This window comes from Ursus maritimus, unplaced genomic scaffold, assembly GCF_017311325.1.
Source record: "Ursus maritimus isolate PB19 unplaced genomic scaffold, ASM1731132v1 scaffold_3, whole genome shotgun sequence".
Taxonomy (NCBI): domain Eukaryota; kingdom Metazoa; phylum Chordata; class Mammalia; order Carnivora; family Ursidae; genus Ursus; species Ursus maritimus.
The window spans coordinates 40,187,264-40,199,514 of NW_024425563.1; the positions used below are offsets into that span (position 1 = coordinate 40,187,264).

General features: G+C 40.9%; 1 protein-coding gene across 3 annotated transcripts in view; it reads left to right on the forward strand.

Annotated features, from left to right (window-relative positions):
• Positions 1-12,251, forward strand: part of AOAH (acyloxyacyl hydrolase) — a 176,864-nt gene that overhangs the window by 45,611 nt on the left and 119,002 nt on the right. For all 3 annotated transcript variants that reach the window (XM_040644102.1, XM_008686500.2, XM_008686501.2), the window contains exon 4: positions 4,072-4,171. In XM_040644102.1, the coding sequence (XP_040500036.1) occupies positions 4,072-4,171 (100 nt within the window). The remainder of the gene's footprint in view (positions 1-4,071; positions 4,172-12,251) is intronic.

The window sequence follows — 12,251 nt, forward strand, 5'->3', positions numbered from 1 at the left end:
TCTGGCCTGTGGCTTATCGATCTTATTTATTCTTTCAAAGAACCAGCTTCTAGTTCTGTTGATCTGCTCTACTGTGCTCCTGGTTTCTAATTCATTGATTTCTGCTCTAATCTTGGTCAACTGCCTTCTCATGTGTGGGTTAGGCCTGTTCTTCTGTTCCAGCTCCAGCTTCTTAAGGTGAGAATTCAAAAACTGCATTTTAGATTTTTCTGTTCTTTTGAGTGAGGCTTGGATGGCTATGTATTTTCCCCTTAGAACTGCCTTTGCAGTGTCCCATAGGTTTTTGATCGATGTGTTTTCGTTCTCATTGGTTTCCATAAATTGTTTAAGCTCTTCTTTAATTCTCTGGTTTACCCTATCACTCTTAAGCAGGATTGTTCTTAGTTTCCAAGTGTTTGAGTTTCTTCCTAATTTTTCCTTGTGGTTGAGTTCCAGTTTCAAAGCATTGTGGTCTTAGAATATGAAAGGAATCATCTCAGTCTTTTGGTATCGGTTGAGACCTGTTTTGTGACCCGGTATATGGTCTATTCTGGAGAAAGTTCCATGTGCATTCGAAAAGAATGAGTATTCTGTTGTTGTGGGGTGTAGTGTTCTGTACATATCTATGAGGTCCATCTGGTCCAGTATGTCATTCAAAGCTCTTGTTTCTTTGTTGATTTTCTCCTTAGGTGATCTGTCTATTGCTGAGAGTGGAGGGTTGAGGTCCCCTCCTATTAACGTATTATTATCTATATGTCTCTTTATTCTGGTTAAGGGTTGGCTTGTGTATCTAGCTGCTCCCCTGTTGGGGGCATAGATATTTATAATTGTCATATCCACTTGTTGGATGCATCCTTTAAGAATAATACAGTGTCCTTCTGTATCTCTAACTACAGTCTTTAGTTTAAAATCTAATCTGTGTGATATAAGAATTGCTACCCCAGCTTTCTTTTGAGGTCCATTGGCATGAAAAATGTTTTCCCATCCCTTCACTTTCAGTCTGGGTGTATCTTTAGGTTCAAAATGAGTCTCTTGTAGACAGCAAATGGATGTGTCATGTCTTTTTATCCAATATGCAACCCTGTGGCGTTTTATGGGAGCATTTAGGCCATTCACATTGAGAGTGATTATTGAGAGAGATGATTTTAATGATGTTATGTTGCCTGTGAAGCCTTTGTTTCTATAGATTGTAAATTTCTGTTCTGTATCACTCCTGGGGTCTTTTTACTTTTATAGAACCCCCCCCTTAATATTTCTTGTAGGGCTGGCTTGGTGGTCACATATTCTTTCAGTTTCTGCCGGTCTTGGAAGGTCCTTGTCTCTCCATCAATTCTGAATGACAGCCTTGCTGGATAAAAGATCCTTGGCTGCATGTTCTTCTCACTTAGTGCTCTGAATATGTCTTGCCAGCCCTTTCTGGCTTGCCAGTTCTCTGTAGACGGGTCTGATGTTATTCTGATGTTCCTCCCTCTGTAGGTGAGGATTTTCTTCCTCCTGGCCGCTTTCAAGATTATATCCTTGGATCTAATGTTTGCGAATTGTACTATTATGTGACGTGGTGTTGGTCTGTTCTCATTGATCTTGGGAGGGGTCCTCTCTGCCTCTTGGACACGAATGCTTGTTTCCTTCACCAGATTAGGGAACTTCTCAGCTACAATTTGTTCAAATATCTCTTCTAGACCTCTCTCTTTCCCCACCCCCTCGGGGATGCCGATGATTCTGACATTGGAATGTTTCATTGAGTCAGTAATCTCTTGTAATCTACATTCTTGAGATTGGATTTTTTTGAGCCAAGTTCCCATTTTTTCCTTCTTTTCTATCATCCCATCTTCCAATTCACTAATTCGTTCTTCTGCCTCATTTACCCTGGTTGTCAGAGCATCCAGTTTAGGCTGCATTTGATTCATACCCTTTTTAATTTCTGCAAAATTCACTCTCATTTCTGCCCTTAGAGATTCTGTATTCTTGTTAATATTTTTTTCAAGCCTACACATCATCTTGACCATTGTTACTCTGAACTCCATTTCTGACAGTTTGGTTATATCCATATACATTAGTTCTGTGGCAGAGGCCACAGTCTCTGTTTCTTTCCTTTGTTGAGGATTCCTCCTCCTTGTCATTCTGATGAGGAGAGTTTGTGGGGATGTACAGAGCCCAAATTATTGACCAGGACCCAGGCAATGTGCACTTGTTTTATAAGGACCTTAGAGATGTGGGCTTCTTGATTTTTCAGCCTGCCTTCTGGAGGAGGGGCCTGCCACACTGATTATTCAGGCAACCCTGTTTGGGTAGAGTTGCCCTGTTCCCTGCGAGGGGAGATGGGGATGGGCACAATGTGAACCGGTATTTCCGGGCCTTTGTTCTCTGGAGGCTTTCCCTGGTGGTTTTCTGTGACTCTTCTGAGAGTCAGAGCAGCAGTGGTTGTATCCTAGCCTCTGTCTCAGAACAGAGAGATTACAGTCTGCTCTCCACTGAGCTCTCCTGGCCACTTTAACTCTGTTTCTGTCAGTGCTGCTAAACCCCGCAGCATCCCAGGTTGTGTGCCCCACAGCCACTCTCCCAGTCCTCACTCCCAGGGCCCACACATCTGTGTCCTTTGTGCTTCTAACACCGCCATCTGCCCCCAGTTCCCGCGCGCGCTCCCGAGCTCCCTGTTTCAGTGTGGTTCACGCGTGCTCTGGAGCTCCCAGTTTTCAGTCTGGTTCGAGTGAGCACTCCAGAGCTCTGGTTTTCAGTTTGGTTGCCCACACACACCCGAGCTCCCGGTCTCAGTCTGCTTTCTCGGTGGCTACCAGTCCAGTGCAGGAGGCTACTGCTTCCCCGCCCCTGAGCACGGTGTCTCCCTCCCCCTTTTGTTTATCTTCCGATATGTGTGCGCAGATTCATGGCTCCCCGCTTCATACCTCAATACTCAGCACCGGAGATGTTCGTTTGTAGAGATCCAGATGTATCTTCCTGCACCTTGGGCTGATTTTGTGGGTGTTCAGGATGATCTGGTAGATCTCCAGCTCGATTCAGGGGCCCAGCTGAAAAAAGGTCCCCTACTCCTCCGCCATCTTTTTTCTTCCTCTCAGCCCTGTTATTCTGGGAACAGCCCAGGATGAAGCTGAAATCTTTAGTACTAATTCTAAATTTCCATAAGAGAGAATCTAATAGATCCTACTTGTCCAGTGTTGTCCAATGAGGTCCAATCAACTGATCAAGAGATAGGGAGTACAAACACAATTGCTAGGAACCTGCCCCGGTGGGTGAAGGGAGACAGTTAAATGATCATGTGAGCTGGGAGAAAACCCCAAAAAGTATCTTCTAAAATCTAGATCTGTTTTTCTAAGATTAGTCTCTAGATACTACCAACATGTATTTATGAATTCTTTTTGTTGTTTTGGTCTGGGTTCGGTTGGGCTTGAATCAATGATTTACTTGGAAAAGTTACTAAAAATCCATATTCTACTTGTTCCTTCATTTGAAGCAGCACATTGTTCTCATTCTTCTTAGTAAGAAGAGTTTGGGGAGTGTCAGGTAGAAAATGGATATGGAGGGTTTGTTTTAGCCCCTCCAAACTAGACATAAACCAAAATGTTTGAAGAACACTTTCCTTACACCATCCTTGGGGGGGGCGGGGAAGTCAACTATATTGTATTTTCTTCCAAAAGAAATATATTTATTTTAAAGGGAAAGAAAGGATTTAGATTATGCCTAAAAAATAATTTTAGGTGTTTAAGACTTTATCACACATGATACTTTGCTGTAAGTCCTAGCAAACTTTAAAATATTGTTTCCATCAAATTATACCCCTGTCCATTTTTTCTTTCCCAGTTTTTCTTGTGGCTTCTCCTGAAAAGAATCACAGTGCCAGTGTGAGAGGCTGACCACAGCTCAGTGCTGTCCATCCCCCTTCCCACCTCCAGGACCTTATTCTAAACAGAGCAGAGAACAACACGGCAGGAGAGCCTTATGATCAGGCAGCTACATGGGGCTGGACTCAAACACTGTGTTAGAATCCATTCCGGGGATTTACCTTCCTTTGAAACAGGTTCTCCTAAATGCCCGAGAGATCTTAAATAGGCTTTGTTTTGTCCCCTTTCCCTCCAGGCTTAGCACAGATATGAATGCTGATGTGGTGTGTCATACCCTGGAGTTTTGTAAGCAGGACCCTGGCCAACCATTGTGTCATCTCTACCCGCTTCCCAAGGTGAGTGGGTTTTCACTTTGAATGTCAGATTATGGTGACATGCAAGCCCTTTGGAAATGTTGTAAAGGGAGGTTCAGCTTCACTGGCTCAGTGGTTTGGGAACAGAGAGAGGCCAGATGACATTTTCCATTACATCGTGTGAAATAATATTGTCCAGTTTCAACCTAGACCGCCCCCCCGCCATGCTGCCAAAGAATGTCTTTCCTACTTAACTATCATGGACTATAATCTAGAGCTGGCTGGCAGTAAGTTGGAAATCTAACCAGCCAAGAAGAGAAGAGGTTAAATTTCTCTCTACCATTTAAAAATCAAGCAGGTCACTTTTATAGAAAGATAAACTCGGCCATTTTGCCCAGGACTTTCCTGGGATAAGCACTGAAAGTCCCACATCCTGGGAAAAACTGAGCAGTTGGTCACCCTAGTCTGAGCTTTATTGTTCTCACCCATAAAATGGGTATACTAAAATGCCTAAAATGCCTCCCTCATAGATTTGTTGTGGGAGGTAAGTGAGCTAATACACCCAAAATGCTCAGCAGGATACCTGCTACATAAAAAAAAGTATTAATTAAAGTGGTAGCCAATATCATTATTATTCAGGATAACTCTTCAGAGCACCCTGTGTGCATTATATCAAGTTGGACAATTTTCAATTGGAAAGCAGCAGACAGGGCTGCAAATGTTGACAATATTCTCAGCACATTCTGAGTGAGAGTATAATATTAAATCTAGTTAGGCCTCAAAATATTGATTTTTCAGAAGCTTCCTATAAATAAAGTAAATAAAATAAAATTCTATGCCTCCTATTCCAGAATTATAGTTTTTTTGTGTATGGCACAATAGGTTTTTGCTTTGTGTAAATTCCTTTTTTATTCTCATTGAAATAAAGTGAGTTTAACACTTTGTGGCCTAACCAATGAATGCTCTGCTGCCGACTGACAGCATTAAATATCATAACCTTTCCCCTTGAGAAGGAAGAGAGAGGTGCGAATACCTGGAGTATGAGTGCATGTCATGCTTCCTAGGTTATTGACTATGTGCCAACTACATTTCCCCAAATTCTTAGAAGCTTTGAAATCCAGTCATTTCTAGAAGGGGTAGGCACTTTCAATTAAAAAAATTTTTTTCATGTGTTCATATGGCATGCGAATATGGTATCATAATATTCACCATTTGATAATGCACAGAGGAAACGTGTCTCTATGTACAAAGGCAAGCGATGCAGGTTTTTTGTCATTTCCTTAAATAAAAATCACGTTATATATACATCACACCAACAGTTTTACATAGTCACAAGATGTTCAACTTTAAACTATCCCGTGTAAAATGACATGCTTTATTTTCGTACCCTATGGAGTTTATACTCGGAATACCATTTCCTTGTCTTCCCATCACAACACCCTTTGCAATTCCTAACTCGGGAGCCTTTCAGCCATCCTTCCTGGCTGGGAGGGAGGGGGAGGATTTCACCCTGGAAGTGCTCAGCTTGTACTCCAGCAGGGCATGCTCCCTGGTCAGCTTGACCTTCCCCCAGTTGCTGTTCTGGACCTTCTTCCTCCTTTTCAAATCCCCATCACCAGCCACCATCCCTACAAGTGTCCCAGAGGAGGGGCAGTTGGTGCAAACATGGACGGCTTCACTCTCTTCTGCCTCCAAGATTTCTTTAATAGCAACAACTGATGCTTCCTGAGGACTCACTGTCTTCCAGGGCACTGTGCTTACCCTTCACCTTATTTAGTTCCCCAGACAATTCCAGGATGGAGTCACCATTGTTCATTATGACCCCTTTTTTAATGTTGTGGAAACTGGGGTAAAGAGGTTATGTAACTTGCTGAAGGTCACTCCCTTAGGAAAGAATAGAACTAGGATTCGTATCCCTATCCTGCTGAGAGCAGTTGGTTAATCTCCTATCCGTTGTGTTTTGTTTTGTTTTTTTATAATTTTTATTGTTATGTTAGTCACCATACAGTACATCCTTAGTTTTTGATGTAGTGTTCCGTGATTCATTGTCAGTGTTTCTGAAAATCCTTCCCGGGTTGTCTCTTCACATCAGTCAGCTGAAATCCCACCACCACAAATAACCATGTCAAAATGTTGGACGTTTTCCTTTTAATTTTTAAATAAATTATTATTATTCTATTTATTTTTTGAGAATTATGATATTGTATATGTAATTTTTATCCTACTTTTCCCCGTTAACATTACACTTTGAGCATGTATTTTTTTAATGATATATATCAGACCTTCTTTTCATTTCCGTGACACACAAATTACACCTACAAAGCAGGTGTGAATTAGTAGGGAGAATTACCTACCTACTACAGATGTACATAATTTCCAGCCTGCTGCCAGAAGCCTCCCTCATGACTGTCCCAGTCAATACCTACCCTTAGTGTAGCCACTGTTCTAAAATCTATCACCACGGATTAGTTCACTCATATAAAGTTCTGTTCTTGAATGTCATATAAATGGACTCATACAATATGGTCTTCCCTGTGTCTGGCTTCTTTTACCTGTGAGGTTCGTTGTGTTTTGTGTGTGTAACGGTACCACCACATGAAGGATTCCAACAGTCATCCTTTGATGTCACTCCTGCTCTAGCTTCCTAGTTAGTCCAACCCAATTCTGCTCTTGCCTGCTTTCCAAAAAAATTCTCCACCCTGGTGCTAGAAAGGCCTTTTATGAGGTAAATTTGATTTGGCACTCCACCTCTGTGCCTTGATGTGGAAAGCAATTTCTCCCTCATCCTTCAACTGAGTGGACTTCCCATCCTGCAGATCTCAGCTCACATGTTGCTTCTTCAGGGAGTGCATCCCTGACTCGTTCTACATACCCCTCTTGTCGAAGCTCTTGTAGGTCCCTCCACGGAACCCGCCTTGCTTTAAATGATAGACCCGGGTGATTGCCTGTCTATCCATCTCTCCCACTAGGCTGTCACCTGCAGGAGGACTCTGCCTTGGTCACTACCATACACCCAATGCCTCACATATAACAAAGAAGTATTTGTTGAATGAATAGACAAAGTGCCACTAGTTTCTCATTTGCATCACTGATGGAAATTCTGATTTCCCTTATTTCATGGGCACATTAATTTTCCCAGTGCCTATATCTGTGCCCAGATTATGATCTCTATATTGCCTACCCAGTGAGGTATACATTTTCACTTAGAGTTTCAGGATTCTCAAAAAGCCTTTCTAGACTTCATGGTTCTCTTGTGTATCCCCTGCTGCAGCCAAAATGGAGTGATTGACTCTTTCTTGAGCTCGCCTTAACCTTCCCACCTCTGTACCCTTCTCAATCATTCCTTCCAGCCAGGATGCCCTGTCAATACCAGGCCCACCATCCGAGCTCATGTCTCAGTCACTTTCTCTGTAAAGTAATTTCGTATCCTCTCCACAAAATATAAACTGCTGCTCTCCACCAGCATCATAAATACCTTTCGAAGTACTATGATGTGCCAGTGTTGTTCTAAATGTTTTATGTACATGAGTCATTTACTCTTATGAAATAGGTATTGTTGTCTACATGTTATAGATGAGGGAAGTATGGCAGAGAGATATTAAAATATTAAGTTTACATAGATTTTCTTATTAAGATGTAAGCTTATCAAGGTGGCGGGTCTGCATCTTGCCCATCTTTGTTGCCTCCATTGTGCCAGGCACTTGTCTGGTGTCCGGATAATATACCAGCGCTGCATTTGACATGTGTGATCTCATTTAACAGTGCTCCTAGGGGGTGGGGGGGTTGTTTTACAGGTGAAGAAATTGAGTCTAGGTGAATTTAGGAGATTACAAAGCTAATAAGTGGCAATGAGAGGATTCAGCCCCAGGTCTGTTTGTCTTTAAAGTCCAAGCTCTTCCCCACTGTGCTGTAGGCCTCACTGCTACTCCTGGGGTATAGTCACTTTTAATTGAACCACTGATCCTGGACCAGTAATTCCTCACAAGCAGGACTCTGCACCCTCAGTGTCCTGCTTTGCATTCGTTTCTGATTCTGGTAAAATACAAATAATGTGACACAAGCCATTGTCCCCGTGAAATGCATCCTGCAGGTTGGAGGGAAGAAGGGAGTCCTTCTGCTCTGGGGAGCTAGCTGGTGGGCAGAACCCAACAGTGTAGAGCAATGGGGTCTGACTTCAGTGGGAACAAAAGTAAAAGTGGAACGACATTTAGGGACCTTAATAAACTGCCCATTCGTCATCTACAGTGCAGTTGACATTCCAAGCCTACTTTTTGCCTATCCTTTAGCTACGGGCTCATATCCTTATCTACCTTGTGTTCATGACGAACGTCATCCATGATTAACTGAAGCAAGAAACAATCTACAAAATTCAGCTGGCATCAGGAGTGGGGGTATGTAGAAGTGGGGGGATGGAAAGGAGGACAAGACAGGATAGGAAAGGAACAGAAAGAGGAAGATTGCAGACTGCATTGTAAAGACCACCCAGATGGTTTTGTGTTACCTACTTTGAGGGGATTATTTATACCACTCCTAGTCTCATTTGCATACAAAACAAGGCAATGCTTGCTGCTGGAATGCGCGTGTGTGCAAAGCAGCACTCTGACACTGAAAATTGAATGTGGTTCCTTCTTGTGTACCTTGTCACGCTGAAGTCGTGTCTTTATTAGATCAGTGTTAGAGTGCACCCATTGGGCCAGGAGCAGAGCCTCCTCGATTTATGCTGCTCCCTCCAGGCACACCCTGTAACTTGGAACAGATGCCCTTCCTAACCACCCCTGAGCTGCAGGGACATGCTACATTCACAGACATCTCAAAGGCATAGTCAAGACCTACTTCACACCACTTTGATCCACATTAAAAGAGAATTATATTCAGAGCGTGTGCTCTAGTGGAAATGCATTCCCCCTATTTCCCTGGGGCCTCCAACCCATTTAAAGGACTGCAAGTCAGTGGGAGGGGGAAATCTAGAATGAATTTGCTTTAAGATTCCATTCTACCAGTTGTGCTTGTTCAATGTAAACATCACAGATAGGAGAAGGGGACTCAAGCAAAGGAAGAGAGGTAGCCAGATGCGAGCTCTACAGGGGAAAAGAAACGTAGATAGATTTATTTATCACTGGGTGAGGGAGAGTGGGAGGGAGGCTGGAAATGGAGACAAGGGGCAGATTGGAAGGTCTTCCAGTGCTAAGCTAAAGAGTCATTCAAATGTTGGAGTAAAAATTCAACTTATTTTGGTATTTATTTCACATAATGAATTTTAAGTACTTGAAATCAGTAAAACAGAATATTTAATACATTTCAAATACAAAAATTCATAAACAGAAGTAAAATGCAAATATACTGAAATATACATTAAACGTATTCTAACATAAAAATAAAATATCACTTCAAATAAGTACTACATAAAATAAAGTTTAATTGGGGTTAAACATGAAATGAAATGATGATCTTTTTTAAGTCATGTTAATCTATCATGAGGTCATCCTTGAGCTATGAAAAACTTCCCAGTTATTTCTCATTTGTCTTCATCTTCTTATCTCATCTTACATAAATGGTGATTCTAATGCAGGCACCATTAATACCAATTTTAAAAATTATTTTAGAAAAATAATAAACTGCTTCGAAGGGACCTGTTGCCTTCGGAAAGCAATCCAGACTTTGAAATGGCTCTTCCCGAGTGTGTCTGATTGCTGTAGGAACCAGAAGTTCTCTAATGTTGAGTGTGTGGGAGTGTATGCATACACGGGGAACCATGCTTCCTTGGGACCCAAATTACCACAAGGCTGACATAAAAAGATTTCAGAAGGAGTAAGTTTGTACTCTTTTTATGAGAAAATGTTACATGACAAATTCTTGTTCAACTGAGAGAGAGATAAATAAGCTGATCTCAGGAACTTACTTTCATTTTTTAAACATTAAGTGCAAAATAACATATCTAGCATCTCTTTTAATTGAAGATCTCAGGTAGTATGGTTTAGGAAAAATTACAAATGGACAGGAAATTGAACATTTTCTAAGATTCGTGAATCACTACATTTCATTCTGTACAGTCACCTGGGCCCTTCTGTTCCTAATGATGAGCTGAGCTCTGCGCACAGTGCTTTCAGCTGTGTGAGCTAATCTTCCCCTCACTTTTGCAATGAGTTCCGTTTTGTCCAATATGGTGTATACCTGTGTGTGTATGTATTGGCGTAAATTTCTCCGCACCATCTCTGTTTAACAAAACCCAAGTCTCTAAAGTCCACCTTTGTCCTCTCAACATTGGAATTATGACTTGCCTTTTGTGTGTGTGACGTGTGCACAGAAAATAAAAATGAGTTCAGCACTCTCAGTTAAACAGAATCTCTGTGTCAAACAAGGAAGAAAAAATTACTTCCTCTGTCATCATCTCCTTATTGGAGCCTCCATGGCTACTGCCATGGAAAGTTCTAGCAAAATAATAGCTCAAAACGAAACTAAACAGAAGCTTCTCTTCCTATTTGGTTGTCTGGTCAACCTTTCCAGCTTCTATTTGCTCTTCCCCTGTACCCCACCCTAACCCTGTAGAGTATGTGAATGTTTTCTCACACAGCCAAACTTAGGGGGAAACAAATCATTCAATAATAAAGAGCCATTTTTTGTCATCATCAGAGTTTCAGGTTAAGGAAATTTCCTTCTTGAATGATGACTGATCTTCAACTGTGACTTGGCGAACTATTAGAAAATCCAGTTTTACTTGTGAAGGGAACATACATTCAAGGAAGAATAACCCACAGTTTTGGAGCATTTTTTGGTGTGTGTACCACCTCAATACTCTGGAAGAGTTAATAAAGTTTTCCACTGTATAAACCCATGTTTGTACCTAGAAGGCAACCATATCTTTAGTAAATAGGACCAGAAAGGGTACTAAGGTCAAAAGTGTCTTGGGTAAAATTGATAGGCTTTTAAGGCATAGACAGTCTTTCTTTTATTCTCATAAAATACATTTACTAAGCTCCTATTGTGTGACAGGCACACATTAGGGCTGACTGATAAAAGGCAATGGCAAACACGATTTGAGTTGTTACACCCATACCGAAAGCTGGCCTAGGTACTTGTCATATAGCATTTAAAGTCTTTCCACACAATTGCAAGCTTATTCTGTTATCCTAATTTTACAGATGAGAGATCAAAATTCAAACAAATTGCTGGTTGTGGAGTTATTTGACAATGTTTGTAAAGTTCCTATTTAAACATCTCAGAAAATTTTGAACAATGAGGTAAATGACAGGGGGATCTAGCCTTCTAGATGTGGGAACAGCTGAAAAGGAAACAGAATATACTGCCTAAAAATAAGCCCAAGTGCGTTGGAGATTCTTGTTTTTGATAAAAATAGCATTTTAAATCAGTGGTACAACACTGGCTTATTCAATAAATGGATGGAACTAAAGACTAGCCATTTGGAAATAAAATTTAAGCTAAATGTTTAGCTATTTCCTACAGCAGAATAAATCCCAAGTGAATTAAAGGTTGAAACAATAAAAATGGAACCATAAAAGAAAAATCTGAGCAATTTTATTTGTAATTTGTGATACAGAAGTCACAAAGGGAAATATGAATACATCTGACTAATAAAAAACCTGCCGTACACAAAGTCAAAAAAAAAAAAAAGTAAACGGGGGGAGAATGTTTTTGTAATATGCCACACAAAGAATTATTTTTCCACAATTCAAAGAGTTTTTATAAAATCAAAAAGAAAAAAACTGAGCAAAGGCCACTAACAATTAGTTTGCAGAAAAAGAAGATCAAAGGACCAAAATGTAGGGGGAACCACCAATCTTCTTCTCATAACTAAAAGAGTGAAAATTAAATGAGATTCCAACTATCTCTTATGTATTTTGCCTCCATGAAACTCTTTGAAGGTCATTAGACAAGAAATTATCGCAGAAACAAAGGCTTTAAATATCAGAGACCACTAAATTAAATTGCTCCCTGAAGACTCGAAGGCTTAAAACTCTAACAGAACTGAGGAAAGCATTAAGCCCTGTGCTTGGATATACAGTCTACTGTTCAATCTTTTCCCTGGGCATTTTGAGGTATCTTGACAAGGATACCATGCTGTATTTTGGTGTAAGCCCATATTTGGAATCTTGGAGAATTTATC